At 43.4% G+C, this 16,479-nt stretch overlaps 1 protein-coding gene across 1 annotated transcript; it reads right to left on the bottom strand.

Moving 5' to 3' along the window:
- Window positions 1-4,773: 4,773 nt before the first annotated feature.
- LOC142656444 (protein kinase C delta type-like) lies at window positions 4,774-13,221 on the bottom strand. The gene is made up of 4 exons (XM_075831370.1): window positions 12,924-13,221; window positions 7,055-7,305; window positions 6,636-6,698; window positions 4,774-6,468 (listed from the first exon to the last, which is right to left on the bottom strand). The coding sequence occupies exons 1-4, from the start codon at window positions 13,179-13,181 to the stop codon at window positions 5,814-5,816; spliced, it is 1,227 nt and encodes a 408-aa protein (XP_075687485.1). The 5' UTR covers window positions 13,182-13,221; the 3' UTR covers window positions 4,774-5,813.
- Window positions 13,222-16,479: the final 3,258 nt, after the last annotated feature.

Raw genomic sequence — 16,479 nt, 5'->3', positions numbered from 1 at the left:
GGAGTGGAGTCGATACCCACTACCGGGACAGGTTTAGGCAAATCAATCAAAGGCATAGCTAGAGACATAGCAAATTCCACAGACATGATATTAGCAGAAGACCCTGAATCGACGAAGGCACTGCCGGTAGCAGACCTACCACCAAAAGAGACCTGAAAGGGAAGCAAGATTGTATTACGTTTCATATTTACGGGAAATACCTGTGCGCCCAAGTGACCTCCCCGATGAACACTTAGGCGCGGAAGTTTTCCGGCTGCTTATTCTTACGCCTAGGACAGGTGTTCACTTGATGCTTGTCATCCCCACAATAGAAGCAGAGACCATTCTTCCTGCGGAACTCTCTACGTTGTCGGGGAGACACGGAGGCCCCGAGTTGCATAGGTACCTCCAAGTCTTCCGTGGAAGAGCGAAGCAACGGGACCTCGGGAGGCATCATGGGGGAGTCAGAGGGGAAAACACAAAAATGTTCAAGTTGTCGTTCCCTGAGACGTCGGTCAAGTCGTACCGCTAAAGCCATAACCTGGTCTAGGGAGTCAGAAGAGGGATAGCTAACTAGCAGGTCTTTCAGGGCGTTCGACAGACCCAACCTAAACTGGCATCTTAAGGCAGGGTCATTCCACCGAGAAGCTACGCACCACTTCCTAAAGTCAGAACAATACTCCTCAACAGGTCTCTTACCCTGATGTAAGGTCACCAGCTGACTCTCGGCAAAGGCAGTCCTGTCAGTCTCGTCATAAATGAGTCCGAGAGCAGAAAAGAAAAGGTCAACGGAGGAAAGTTCAGGGGCGTCAGGAGCCAAGGAGAAGGCCCAATCTTGGGGCCCTTCCTGGAGCCGGGACATAATTATACCCACCCGCTGGCTCTCAGAACCTGAGAAGTGAGGCTTTAAGCAAAAGTAGAGTACTTTCCTCTCATGAGTCTCTCTGCAGTCTCTCTTTATACTCTCCTCTCATGAGTTTCTCTGCAGTCTCTCTTTATACTCTCCTCTCATGAGTCTCTCTGCAGTGTCTCTTTATACTTTCCTCTCATGAGTTTCTCTGTAGTCTCTCTTTATACTTTCCTCTCATGGGTCTCTCTGCAGTCTCTCTTTATACTCTCCTCTCATGGGTCTCTCTGCAGTCTCTCTTTATACTCTCCTCTCATGAGTCTCTCTGCAGTCTCTCTTTATACTCTCTTCTCATGAGTTTATCTGCAGTCTCTCTTTATACTTTCCTCTCATGAGTTTATCTGCAGTCTCTATTTATACTTTCCTCTCATGAGTTTCTCTTTATACTCTGCTCTCATGAGTTTCTCAGCAGTCTCTCTCCCTTCCCTCTCTTGTCTGCTCCTCTATCACAGAGCTCCTCCTCCTGCTCCTCTAGCACAGAGCTCCTCCTACCGCTCCTCTAGCACAGAGCTCCTGCTCCTGCTCCTCTAGCACAGAGCTCCTCCTCCTGCTCCTCTAGCACAGAGCTCCTCCTCCTGCTCCTCTAGCATAGAGCTCCTCACCCTGCTTCTCTAACACAGAGCTCCTCCTCCTGCTCCTCTAGCACAGAGCTCCTCCTCTTGCTCCTTTAGCACAGAGCTCCTCCTCCTGCTCCTCTAGCACAGAGCTCCTCCTCCTGCTATGGTAGTAGCAGGGAAAAAGGAAAAGGGAGGAAACCTCCAGCTCACCAGCTTCACACTCCTGTGTTAAGTATCGCCCGGATCAGCCGCCACGGCTCGCGGCAGGTAACAATAGCAACGAAGAGAAAGGATCCAGCGATGTATAGTGTAGATAAGGGAAAACTGCGTTCCCACTTTATTGAAAAATAATCCACGAACAGTGACACAAAGTAACGGAAACACCAGGAGGGTAACAAGTTGGTAGAATGGCAAAGAATGAAGCCTACGCGTTTCAAGCACTGGCTGTGCTCTTAATCATGGCTCAGACGAATGAGCTACTGCAAGGCGTGGGGGTAAATATATCGTGGGAAAGGTAGAAGGATGTACCTGGAACGTAACAACGCCCTCTAATATGGTAATTGCGGATCCAGGAAACTAGATCAATAAAACGGTATGTATAAAATATAAACTAAATATAGCTAATGTACCCGAAGGAAAACTAACATGAAATATAAATGTAAGTTATATACTGCTGGTAGAAAAAATTAAATGAAAATGAATATATAACCGGAATGTCCATATATTTAGCACTTGCAGAGCGTCATAAGTCGAAGTTAAATATATCAGAACAGAGGAATAGAAAAATTTATATACAATATACAAAACATAAACCAATAAATATGCAAAATGGAGAAAATACTACATAACATGATGAAAAAAGAATGTAAAAACATATAATTCACTGACCGGAATAGTAAAGTCGGCAAATGAGAGCCGTAACTGATAACAAATTCATACATTTACATAGGGATTTGAATTTATTTTATGTAATGGTATGTGGTACCAAAGTTACTACTGACACAAATGAAATTGTGACTGACATCGGCCAGAAAAAATATAGAAATACATATAAATAAGATGAATGACATATTAATGGAAACAAACCCCATAAGGGAGATATTTATAAAGATAAAATGTAAGACATAAAAACGAAATATCTTGTAAACGAGATATTAACCAAGATTATGGGTATGTGATGGAATAAATAAACACTGACACAGAGATATCAAAAGATGGGAGATACAAAATTCAAATAAATAAATAAATATAATCTCATAATTGGACTTTGTTTGATATTGTTGATAGAATATGGAGTGAAATAATGATTTGATGAGATGCACATACATACAGCAACAATAATGTACAGGGAGCTAAATAATGTAAACACGCCCAGATGTACGCACATAATACACGCCCAGTTGTACTTTTACTTTTCAACACGCCCAGTTGTACTTTTGCAAGCCTCATTTGCATAAATACGAAAATGGTCATAACTTGGCCAAAAATGCTCGTTTTTTAAAAATAAAAACGTTACTGTAATCTACATTGCAGCGTCGATCTGCTGCAATAGCAGATAGGGGCTGCAAAATCTGGTGACAGAGCCTCTTTAACACTTGGCTATTTGTTGCAGGTTTTACATTCTTATTGAATTCAAAAGGGCGAAAACCCGCAACAGAAAAGCAACGAAAACGCAGCATAAATTGACATGCTGCAGATTAAGAATTCACACCGCAGGTCAATATATAAACGTTTTCGCTGCGTTTGTTTCCGCAGCGCGGGCATGAGATTTTCGGTCTGCCTGTCTCCTAATAAACGTATTACCGGCAGTACTGACGTGCGCTGCAGCAATTAGCGATAGCGTCTTTGCAGTATTTTGAGATATTAAATAAAGCTGTGACCGGCCCCATCCATGAAAGAATTCAGTTGTATGTGTTTTATTTCTACATGGGCTGGAGAGAATTTGTAAATGGGTTTTCCGATTTCATGTAACTAAAGCTTAATCACGGTATAAATATACATTATGTTTCAATTCCTGACCACTACGTTACATTCAGAGGCTTCATCCCCAGACGAACGTGAATAACGTCCGTGTGCTGCATAGGAAAATCCCGCGCAGCGCACAGACCCATTGATTTCAATGGGGCCGTTCACACATGCAGGAGTTTTCATGCAGTGCGCGTCCGTTGCGTAAAACTCACTGCATGTCCTATATTGGTGCGTTTTTCACGTGCGTTAATCTGATACGCTCGTGTGAATGTAGCCTAAGCTAGTCCTGCTCTCAGTTGAGATGTACACACAATTGTATCCAGTCTAGGCAATGTTCTCTAAAGGTCTAGACTGGATACAATAGTGTCCACCTCTCAGCTGGTGCCCCCATATTATTTACATTTTAAAAGGTGCTATTATATGAGTATTTTCACCCAGCTTTCCCAGACGCCTGACTATTCAGCCAGCAGGTAAATGGGGGTGGGGGATGTGTCATTACACAGCTAGGCACATTTACTATTCAGGAGTTTGTGATAGTTGGTGACATCACCTTTGGTTGCTGTAATTTCGGCCATTTGGTTGTCACCCTACTCTTCTAGTATGAAAAATATAAATGGAAATGATAGAATAGACCATTCCTATTGAGTCTCTCAGTGTGGACTCCTGTCTTCAGGGGATTTTCCTTGTTCTTGAATGTTTCTCTGTGATGTGAAGAATCTGGTAGAAGCATCCATGAGGTGAATGCCCTGACTGTAGGGGGCAGCATTGTAGCAGATCCACCAATCTCCACTGTGCCCCATTCATTGTATCCAGTCTAGGCAATCCTCCATGAGAGAACTACTCCAGTTCTCACCTGCACTGATACATTGTAACAAACTCTCTTATCATTGTATAACCCATTTTCAAGTGCTGTATTAGGGAAATAGAGATAATAGAAAGGTGTTTTCCGTTCAGGACGCTCATCAACTAGCCAGAATAGAGAAGGGCTACAAACAGTATCTCCTGTTCAGGAGGATCCGACACGTCCATGTATTACATTGTGATTTTAGTTGGACCTGTGTAATGCTTCATTCCACCTTTAGAGGCGCAGTAAGACATTTTAACACTTGCAGTCGGTTTCCCCACAGATGACAAGATCCCTCTAACAAAATGGAGGTTGTAAAAGGCCGACAACCCCTGTAAAGCTCTGTTCACACCAAATTTGGTTTTATATCTGACATATACCTTTTAAATGGCTTAAACCTGGAGAATCAGACATTGGGCCTATACAACATTTACTACATAGACGTCCAATGAGAATAAAAACAAGCACAAAGATGTAGGGGGTAAAAGGAAGATTTTATTTATAGATAAGAGGGGGGTATATTTTATTATTAGGATTTTTTTAAATATAATTATTAAGTAATATGTATATGTATGTGTCAAATATTTTAAATGTATATGTAAATTTAAGGCCGTGTTGATCCAGAGGAAGGCGAAAACCCCTGTGATGAATGGGCCAATTCTCATATAAGGGGGAAAATTCCTTCCTGACCCCAAATATGGCGATCAGAATAATCCCAGGATCAAAGGAGGCTGATGTGTAATATGGGGGTAGACTTGAAACAATTTACTTTTTTTTATTATTTTTATTTATTTATATTATATTATAAGTGTACCTACTTATTAATCTATCATCCTAAACCTAATTAAGGCCGTGTTGATCCAGAGGAAGGCGAAAACCCCCTGTGAGGAATGAGCCAATTGTCCTCATATTAAGGGGGGAAAATTCCTTCCTGACCCCAAATATGGCGATCAGAATAATCCCAGGATCAAAGGCTGATATCTCATCTATCTATAATATGTGTCTACGTGCGGGTGCCTATACTTATCATGTAGTGTGGGTGCCTATACTTATAATGTAGTGCTAGTGTCTATACTTCTAATGTAGTGTGGGTGTCTATACTTATCATGTAGTGTGGGTGTCTGTACTTATTATGAAGTGTGGGTGATGTGGGTGTAATGTGTGATGTGTGTATTACTTACCTGGCCTGTGCTGGGGTAAGTTCAGGGATAATAGCCGCTCAGGTACATTTGCCGCTACTCAGGATCGTCAGGACTACAACATGCGGCTATTGTTCCTGAACTCTACAGATGGAATCTAAGCACAGGCCGCTCCTGGGGGTGAAGAGGATCTTCAGGCCGGAGTGATGTCAGATGCCAGCCCGGGATTGGAGGATGCAAAGTCAAGCAACTGGGGTAGCAACAAGATGGCAAAGGTGCAGCATGTAGATGGTACGGAGAGAGATGATATTCTAGGGCAGCCGAGGCGACATACAGCAGCAGAGATTTGATGTGCGGGTCAGGAGGCATGAAGTTCTGGGCAGTGGATCTCATCAATTTAAGAAGCAGCAGAGACAAAGTCATTGGAAGAGACAGAGGCAGAAGACACGGACAATGAGGAGGAACAGAAGGTAAGAAAAACATCTGATGAGTGTTATCTCCAGAGGAGGAGGATCTAACCCGGTCCAGCTTGGTGACATATAGCTGAATCCAGCCAAGGGGTGAAGAGATTTTTTACTCTCCGGCCACTGCAGATGGTGATTCTCCAGAACTGGCTCAAATGGTGTGAATGGCGGCCGTGCTCTCCTCTCCTCCAGTTCCTCCCAGCCGATGGTGGAAAAGCATGGATGCGCTCTGATGTTCCCGCGCACACCCAGGCGCTTCTTAGGATTCTTATGCAGCAGTTTTTTGACGAGATGTTTTACGTCAGTGTTAAGCCAAGATGGAAATATGGGCTTTTTGGTGGTGATGGCTTTGTAAGCCGTTTGCCGGTCTGGGCCGTTGTTAAAGGGGAAGCGTCCTGTTGACATCCTGGACACCACAATCCCCAGGCTCCACCAATCAACTGCTGGGCCATATCTCTTCCTAAGAAGCACCTCAGGGGCCATGTAATAAAATGTTCCCGTCACTCCACGGATGTTATTGGAGGCGGTGACGCCATCTTGGGCGAGCCCCAGGTCGATGATTCGGATGTGGCCAGCTGCATCCAGCATGATGTTATCAGGCTTTAGATCTCTGCAAAGAAATGAGACAAGAGAATGAGAAATCTGCCCAGTGATACAGGAGGAGGGTGATGGGTCACTGCAAGACTAAACAGAATAGCGATTCAGGACCCTTGGAAAGCTGGGTGCATTATTTCCAGCACGTAAAGAAGACGAAAAAAAGAGGAAAGTTCTGCTTACCGGTGGACGATGTTGTGTCCATGGAGGAACTGGAGGCCACACACTATCTCTGCTGTGTAGAATCTGATGGGAAAAACAGATTGTAGTCTCAATGTCATCAAATATTCCTGCATCAATTCCCTAATATGATGTGTGATTCTGTGGGGTCTGTGGCAGAGAAGAGGTGCTGTTTATGGCAGCCTGTATTCTCTCTATTCTCTGCATTGTCCTTCATCTGACCTCCTAGCTATGTTTTCCTCACCCGAGAAAGAGATTCAGTTTTCTGTCCTATCCCTTTATCTAAATCCCTTAGCCAAGGCTGAGTGGCTTGTGCCCACCAGCTCTCCCCTGACTACACCCCTGACCATAACTGTTATCCCACCTCCTCTGTTGTCTTTTTGATATATTCCTCTTAGACTCCTGATTAGTTATTTACTAACCTTACGCTGCCGGTGTCCAAGCAGCCGCACATCCTGATCGAAGCCTCCAGGCTGCCACCGGACAGATACTCCGTGATAAAGCATGCGCTCTCCCGAGACTGTTGTGCGGCATAGAGGTGGCATAGGAATGGGCAGTCTCGGGCCGCCAGGAGTATCCGCCGCTCTCTCATGATTACTTCTGTATTGTCCCGTTTGGTGATCATCTTTACGGCCATATAGGTGTTTCGGCCGGGGACTGATGCCAGCACCACCTGAGGAAAACAAGTGGACAATCCTCATGAGAAGAAGAAGGAACAGGGGTGGACTGAGGGGTCGTCATTCGGGTAATACCCAGGACCCTACAGCTGAATAAAGCTGAGCTCCCGTCATAATGCAGTGTCCGCTGTTGGATGTTCTATGGAGAGGTCTTAAGGACAAGCACTAGATAGGTCTTTGACTTGGTTGGGATCCATACAGCTACTGTAATGTGTAATGTGGACATAGAGGTCACTGTATGTATTGTTTCCTTATAGCAGCTTAAATGGGCCAGGACATGGAAATAAATAATGCCCCCTCCCCCACAGCTGTGAACTTTGAGATCAGCAATGAATCGGAATACCACTTTATAGCAGCACTAGACCTAAATGTGATGATAAGAGGAACAGATGAGATATATGACATAAAGCAGTGGTCACTGGGCAGGACATTTTCTGGATGTCTGATTATGAATTCCATAGAAGAACATACAATCACCATCTGCACAATATTAACCCCTTAACGCAACTTTATGTCATAGTTTGCCCTGCATTAAGGCACCATGAAGTACAGTTACGTCATGGTGCTATTCTGTCACCATGTCCAAAGAGATGGTGACAGAACAGTGACATCGGCAGTCACAGACAGCCGATAGTCACAGTCACTCGTCAGGGGAACAATCGCAGCGCGGTGCCGCCAGCGATCACTGTGATTTGTCAGTCAGTAGTGACTGACCAATCACAGTATTGCAGCATGGTTACTGGGCTAAAAGAGCCGGGTAGCCACACTAGCCGATCGGCTGTTAGCAACAGGAGGCCTAACAATGGCACTTTGTCTGTCAAGTATGGGGATTAAAAGGCTTCTGGCCGCAGATAAAAGATGGCGGCGGGCACTGAAGCTGAGCCTGCACCATGAGTCGAAGGGTGTCAGCTGTATATTAAAGCTGCCATCCTGCTGTAACGGCCGGGAACGGAGCTACCTCTGTACCCTGCCATTAACCCCTTAGATGCCGCGATCAAAACGATCGCGGCATCTTAGTGGTTTGCAGGAGATTGGCATCGCTGTGATGTGGTTGCACGGATTCCGATTCCTAATAGGCTTGCTGTCAGTGAATAGCTGACAGCTCTAATGCATTGCATTAGAAAGGTAGTGCAATGTATTAGAATAAAGATGAGAGGTGCAGGTCTTCAAGTCCCCTAGTGGGACAAGAAAACATAAAAATAAAAAAAGTTCAGCTAAAGTGTAAAAATTAAAGTTCTAAGTTAAAAAATTAAAAACTGCCTTTTTTTCCTATAATAAGTACTTTATTATAGGAAACAAAATGAAACCGTTAAGAAAGTACACATATTTGGTATCACCGCGTTCGTAACAACCCAAACTATAAAACCATAATGTTATTTTTCCCGCACGGTGAACACCACAAAAAAATAAATAACAAACACAATTTTTTGGGTTAAAGCCCTTCTAAAGTATAGAATAAAAAGTGATAAAAAAGTCGCATGTACCCCAAAATGGTACCAATAAAAACTACAACCCGTCCCGCAAAAAACAAGCCATTACACAGCCTTGTCAAAGCAAAAATAAAAAAGTTATGGCTCTCAGAATATGGTGAAACAAAAAATACATTATTTTCAAAAAAGGGATTTTTTTGTGCAAACGCTGCAAAACATAAAAAAACTATATACATATGGTATCACCGTAAGGGCAAAGCCACACGTGGTGGAATTCCTCTTGAATTCCGCAGCGGACACTCCGCAGCGTTAATCCGCAGCGGAGCCGTTTGTCCATTGACTTCCACTTTTATTTAGCAGTGTTCGTTTAGACGATGCGTAAAATTCCGCTGCGGAGCATAGGCTGCGGAGCGGAATTTGGTGTTCGCAGCATGCTAGGGCTGTTGCGGAGTTGTGGCGGACTAGTTGCGGACTCATGGCGGAATTTCTCCATTGACTTCAATGGAGATTCTAAATTCCGCAATGAAGTCCGCAGCTGTCATGCACATGTTATGTGTGCTGCGGATGCGTCTTGCTTTTTTGCCATGACATTTCTTCTTTCTGGCTGGACCTATGTATTTCTAGGTCTACAGCCAGACTGAGGAAGTCAATGGGGCTCCCGTAATTACGGGAGCGTTGCTAGGAGACGTCAGTAAATAGTCACTGTCCAGGGTGCTGAAAGAGTTAAGCGATCGGCAGTAACTGTTTCTGCACCCTGGACAGTGACTACCGATCCCAATATACAGCAACCTGTCAAAAAAATAGAAGTTCATACTTACCGAGAACTCCCTGCTTCTGTCTCCAGTCCGGCTTCCCAGGATGACGTTTCAGTCTAAGTGACGGCTGCAGCCAATCACAGGCTGCAGCGGTCACATGGACTGCCGCGTCATCCAGGGAGGTCGGGCTGGATGCCGAAAGAGGGACGCGTCACCAAGACAACGGCCGGTAAGTATGAAATTTGTTTACTTTCACTAGGGAAAGTGCTGGCCCTTCTCTCTATCCTGCACTGATAGAGAGAAGGGAAGCACTTTTCCCGCAGTCCGCAGCAGCTAGTCCGCATCAATTTACTGCACATTTTGGGCAGATCCGCCGCAGAATCTGCAACGCAGATTCTGTGCGGAATTGATGCGGACAGTTGCGGAGGAAATCCGCCACGTGTGGGCATGCCCTAAATATATCCACCCGCAGAATAAAGTAAAATGTCATTTATAGCGCACGGTAAACACTGTAAAAAAACAAACAAAAAAACATTATCAGAATTGCTGGTTTTTGGTCACATTGCTTGCCAAAAAAATGGAATAAAAAGTGATTAAAAAAAATGTGTACCCCAAAATGGTCCTAATGAAAACTACATATTGTCCCGCAATAAATAAGCCCTCACACAGCTCCGGTTGTGAAAAAATAAAAAAGTTCCGTCTCTCAGAAAATGGCGATGAAAAATATGCATTGTTCCAAAAGCGGATAAGATTGGGCGCCATTTATCAGTGCGACACCGGCCACACATCTATGAATTGTTTATTTACCCCATTATTATACCCTATTATTATGCCCTGATGTACACCGCACAGCTTACATATGCCCCCACATTATACACCGAAATACCAGTAAAACCCCAAACAGAACAACTGCCAAGCAAAATCTGTGCTCCGAGAGCCAAATGGCGCTCCCTCCCTTCTAAACCGTACAGCGTGCCCAAACAGCAGTTTACGTCCACATATATGGTATTGTCATACCCGGGAGAACTGGCTTAACAGTTTATGAGATATTTGTCTTCAGTGGCACAAACTGGGCACAACATATTGTGCACTAAATTGGCATATCAGTGGAAAATTGCAATTTTCACTTTGGACCATCCGCTGGGCACTAATTTCTAATGTAGAATCACCTGTGGGGTCAAAATGCTCACTACATACCTTAAAATGCCATAAGGGGTGTAGTTTCCAATATGGGGGGGGGTCACTACTTGGGGGTTTGTTTTACTATTTGACTTCAGGGCCCTGCAAGTGTTGGCCAATGCTGTGAAAATCACCAAAATAGACCTCAAATGTGCATGGTGCTCTTCCCTTCTGAGCCCTGTCTTGTCCAGGCAAATGATAAATGCCTTGAGGGGTGCAGTTTCCAAAATGGGGTCACTTCTTGGGGCTTCCACTGTACTCTGGTACCTCAGGGGTTTTGCATATGTGACATGGTGGCCAAAAACCAATACAGTAAAATCTGCATACCAAATAGCGCTCCTGCCATTCTGAGCCCTGCCGTGTATCCAAACAGCAGTTTATGACCACATGTGGGGTATTGCCGTAATCGGGAGAAATTGCTTTACAAATGTTGGGGTGCTTTTTCTCCATTATCCCTTGCAAAAATAAAGACATTCTACAATTTAGTGGAACAAAATGTAGATTTTCATTTTCACGGCCCAATTCCAATAAATTCTGCAAAAGACCTGTGGTGTCTAAATGCTCACTATACTTCTAGATAGATTCCTTGAGGCATGTAGTTTCCCAAATGGGGTCACTTTTGGGGGTTTCCATTGTTTTGGCCTCTCATAGGCTTTGCAAATGAAACATGGCACCTGAAAAACAATCAAGCAAAATTTGAGCTCCAAAAGCCAAATGGCACTCCTTCCCTCCTGAGCCCTGCCGTGGGTCCAAACAGCAGTTTATTACCACATATGGGGTATTGCCGTACTCAGAAGAGTTTGCTTTACAAATTTTGTGTTTCTTTTTCTCCTTTATCTATTGTAAAACTGAAAAAATCGGAGCTAAAACAACATTTTATTAGAAAAAAACGTAGATTTTCATTTTCACAGCCTAATTACACTAAATTCAGCAAAATACCTGTAGGGTCAAAATCTTGGTGTTTTTCATAAATAAACACTGAATGTGTCGACCAAATTTCACCACTATCTTAACTGGTTCCCGACGCTGGGTGTGTTTTTACGGCCAGCAGTCAGGTGCGGGTCCTTAAAACTCGCGCCATAGACTTTTTACGGCTCGGGTTTTAACTTGCTGCCCGAGCGATCGGGCAGCTGAATTTCGGGTCTCCGGCTGTCAGTGACTGTCGGGGACACTGAGGAGAGGATAGAAGCAGCTTTCGCTGCTTCTGTCTTCTCTGATCACTTGTAGACAGCACTCAATGAACGCTGTGTATAGGAATAGAGGCAGCGGCTGCGCCGCTATCTCTATTGCTCCCGGTGTTCATGTGACTGGTCACATGATCGCCGGGTGCTGTTATTGGCAGACTGCTGCTCGGTCTAACTAGAACCAGCACAGCCCTATTAGTGACAATCGTCACTATGAGAGGGCTGATTTCCTCTGTAACTGGGGCTACTGTGCAGCTCCAGTGGAAAAGCATGGTGTAAAAGAAAGAAAATATATATATAAAGTTCCCCAAAGGTCTTTTTTGACCTTTGAGGGACAGACCATAGTAATAAAAAAATAAAAGTTAAGTAAAGTGCAAAAAAAAATTAATAATAAATGCACATAAAATACCAACCCCCCAAAAAAAACGTTCCCCCCGCCAATCATTGTTGTAACGCTAGCGCTGACCTAATTACCCTAATATAAACATGTAATATATTAAAATTTACAGTAGACAATGACGATCACAAATAAAAGGTCTATTTTAGGGTAAAATGTTATGTTATTACCAAAAAAAAATAGCTGAAATGTAAAAAAGCTTATTGTTTTACTATTATTTTCAAACTTTAAGAATAAAAATTCAAAAATAGCAAAAAGGATGTGTATAAAAACGATAAAAAAAGAAACCTGCATTGTCTACGGAATAAACATCTCAAAAATCACTTTGTTAGCCCAACAAATAAAAAAGTCATAGCCTAACACGTGCTAAAAAGGGTTAAACGGTGTCTGGTCCTGAAGGCTCAAAATAGCGCGGTCCTGAACTGGTTAAAGTCCAATTTGTCATGAGAAAACAATTTCAGAATCGCTTGAACAAATAAAAGCATTTCAAAGTTATTACCACTTCAAGTGATACATGTCAGATTTGAAAAAAATGGTCTGGTCCTTAGGCCAAAACAGTCTTAGTCACTATGGGGTTAAATGGCTGATAACAGAAAACAATAGATGCAGATAAAACAAAAAATAGGTTTACTGTCCCTTTAAAATTAAATAAGGAGTTGTAATACTCACTTTGCCAAAGCTGCCCCTACCCAGGACCTGGTGGATGGTGAAGCGGCTGATGTTAAGCCTGGCATAGGGGCTGGATGTTCCAGAGTCTTGGCTGCTCCCAGAACTTGGCTCCTCATCCTCCAATCCTCTGTGGTCTCCTCTGTCCTGGTCTCCTCTCCTCTTCTTACTGCTCTTCTTAAATCCTGCGACTCTCTCCTCTTCCCTCTTCCTCTTCTCGTCTCCTCTCTTCTTCTTCTCGCTGTGTCCAGTGGACGCCATTTACGCAAATCTCTTCCAAACTGTAGATCTCCGTCTAATCGCTGCCGTCGACAGTTGAAAGTAAATGTCAGTTGGTCGTGTGCAGGTCACATGATGTCAGAGGTCATGGAATCCTCAGGTGGCACCTGCCTGGCACTGATCTGCCATATCTGATGTGGGCATCAAGGGGGAAAGTCTAGTGTCCAGGGGAATGAGAGGGAATTTCATGGCGGGTTCTTCAAGTTCTGTATTATTAGTAGATGGGAATGGGGGCAAATAAAGAGTCTGGTGTATTAGGGCTGGCAGTGGTGCCCATAGCTCATCAGAAACTGTAAATAATAGTTGTATAATACATGTTCATGGGTTTTTACTACTTACGTCTCTGTAAATGTATAATCGATATGTGCAGATAGCAGAATGCACCGATTATACTGAGATAAGATTCGCTGTATAGACACCGCTCATCCCTCTCCTAACAGAAGTAACTCTTGTATTCCTAATGGGGGCACTATCTAGTTTTCACTGTTTATACTGGCAAAAATGCCCCTTAACCCCTTAATGACCAGCCTATTTTAGACCTTAATGACAAGCTATTTTTTACGTTTTTCAATCGTCGCGTTCCAAGAGCTATAACTCTTTTATTTTTGCGTCGACATCGCTGTATAAGGTCTTGTTTTTTCCGGGACAAGTTGTATTTTATAATAGCACCATTTTGAGGTACATATTATTTATTGATTAACTTTTATTAACTTTTTTGGGGGGGAAATAGAAAAAAATCTGAAATTTCGCCTCTCTTTTTTGCGTCCTAAATCTACGCCGTTTACCGTGTGGTATAAATAACACAATAACTTTATTCAGCGGGTTGTTACGATTGCAACTATACCAAATTTGTATAGTTTTTGCATGTTTTACTACTTTTACACAGTAAAAACCCTTTTTTTTAAAAAGTATTTGTTTTTGTGTCTCCGTATTTGAAGAGGCGTAACGTTTTTATTTTTTCGCCGATGCAGCTGTATGAGGGCTTTTTTTTTGCGGGACGACTTGTAGTTTTTATTGGTACCAATTTTGAGTAGATGCGACTTTTTGATCACTTTTGAATCACATTGTTTTAAAGTCAGGATTCACAGAAAACAGCAATTTTTCCATCTTTTTTTATTTAATTTTTTACGGCGTTCACCGTGCGGGTTAAATAATGTTATAGATTTATAGTCGGGGTCGTTACGGACGCGGCGATACCAAATATGTGTAACTTTTTAACTTTATTTTGTTTTTTTAATACTAAAGCAGTTTGTAAGGGGAAAAGCTGTGTTTTTCATTTTTTTTTCACTTTTTTTTTAATTAACTTTATTAAACTTTTTTTTTTACTTTTTTACTAGTCCCACTAGGGGACTATAATATGCGATTCTGCGATCGCTATTGTAATACACTGCAATACTTTTGTATTGCAGTGTATTATGCCTGTCCGTTTAAAACGGACAGGCATCTGCTAGGTCATGCCAGAGGCATGACCTAGCAGGCATACACTACAGGCAGACCTGGGGGCCTTTATTAGGCCCCCGGCTGCCATAGAAGACACAGACACTCGGCGATCGTATCGCCGGGTGTCGGTGGGAGAGAGCGGGAGCTCCCTCCCTCTCTCCAAAACAACTCAGATGCGGTGCTCGCTATTGAGCACCGCATCTGAGGGGTTAAACGGGTGAGATTGATACTAATATCGATCTCACCCGGCAGAGCAGGGACGCTCCCAGCCCTCAGCTGCCTCTAGCAGCTGAGAGCAGGGAGATTTGACAGCTCCCTGCTCTGTTTACTTATTCCGATGCCGCGACGTAAAAAGTCTATGGCATCGGAATAAGGCCCGTTAGTGACCGACGTAGAAACACGATGGGCCGATCACTAACGGGTTAAGCACAATGATAATGTGAACCAAGCGTGCTCTCCTAGATATATAGAGTATCGGGGTGAGAGGGGTAATAACCATTTCACTGAATGGGGCCCAGAAAATTGTAATAGCGGCCCTGGCCGTAACACCTACACGCAACCATCCATACTACCATCTGTATAGGATTCCTCCCCCTACATCTTCAATAGTCTCCTATGACAACAAAACAAATCAAACAACCACACTGCAACTGCGCTCTGTATTTATCATCAAAAAGTGGAAATGATAACATCACTTAGAGGGATATTCCCATCTTAATCATATATGGCATATCCACAGTGTGTAGCATAAATGCCTGATAGGTGTCAGTCCCAGCTCTGGGATCCTCAGCCATCCAGTAAGGGGGAAGCAAGTAGTTCTTTCCATAACTTCCATAGACTTTAATGGATAGCGACTCTATATTGAACTTTATGTAGTCTGTAGCGTCCATGAATAAGCAGACACGGGTCACTGGATTCCTGTTTATCCAATAGGTGAGGTTCCTAGAGGTGATACCTGCACTTGTAAGGCATTGGTGGCACACCCTGTGATTATGTTATAAATGTTTAAGACGGGAATACACCTTAAGGCCCTGTTCACGCTGAGTATTTTGCAGGTAGAAAAATCTGCTTTAAAATTGCTTCAGGAATTTTTTCGCGAAAAACGCTTTCTCTGCCTCCCATTGATGTCAATGGGAGGTCAGAGATGGAAACTCCCGAGGATAAAGCATGTTGCTTATTTTTCCCTCGAGCGGGTGTTTTTCGGTGCTATTTCCGATGAGGTTTCCGCGTCAAAATCAGTACCAAAATACTCAGTGTGAACTACCCCTTAATGATCAGTTAAGTGTAAGGAGACATCCCTGGCGGGAGGACCGCAGTTCTGAGGATATAAGGAGTCAGGTAAATGTCATCCTTTAATGGGAGCTTCTTTTACAGGCAGATTGCCGGAAGCATTGGAAAGAAGGTCGTCTTGCTGCTGTCCTCACCTGCGCTCTTTTTCTGGTTAGCATAAGTTCTGTGTGTTCCCTCTTATATACCTGCTGTGCACTGATATTCCCATGTGCCTTGACCCATAGGGCAAAACTAGACCAGTGTCTCCTGACTATTGACCACAGGGGGATCTAGAAGACAAAATGTAATGTCTAGACTCCACTAAAACCCACCGCTGCATGTAGAGAATGGTGAAGGTATTGATCAGCGGCAGCGGGAACAGGGGGCTCCCTCATAGCCCTCATCTGGTGTTGGGACAATGACTTTACATTCCACTGAGAGAAACATCCCATCTTAAGTGTAAAAATTGTCAGATAAATGCAATTCCAACATTAACAACAGAAAGTGGGGATTTTTGAGACATAAGGGAAGGAAAGAGTTTGATAAGGTAAAGCAATGGGAACTACAGGCC

This window comes from Rhinoderma darwinii, chromosome 6, assembly GCF_050947455.1.
Source record: "Rhinoderma darwinii isolate aRhiDar2 chromosome 6, aRhiDar2.hap1, whole genome shotgun sequence".
Taxonomy (NCBI): domain Eukaryota; kingdom Metazoa; phylum Chordata; class Amphibia; order Anura; family Rhinodermatidae; genus Rhinoderma; species Rhinoderma darwinii.
The sequence above is the reverse complement of the archived record's forward strand: the minus strand, read 5'-3'. Positions and strand labels throughout refer to the sequence as shown.

Excerpts from the sequence above, each read along its gene's own strand:
- LOC142656444 (XM_075831370.1), bottom strand. The coding sequence starts at position 13,181 with ATGGCGTCCACTGGACACAGCGAGAAGAAGAAGAGAGGAGACGAGAAG. Across the intron at positions 7,306-12,923 it reads GTAGGGGCAGCTTTGGCAAA|GTGGTGCTGGCATCAGTCCC; the intron begins GTGAGTATTACA and ends TGTTTTCCTCAG. Across the intron at positions 6,469-6,635 it reads GGACACAACATCGTCCACCG|AGATCTAAAGCCTGATAACA; the intron begins GTAAGCAGAACT and ends ATTTCTTTGCAG.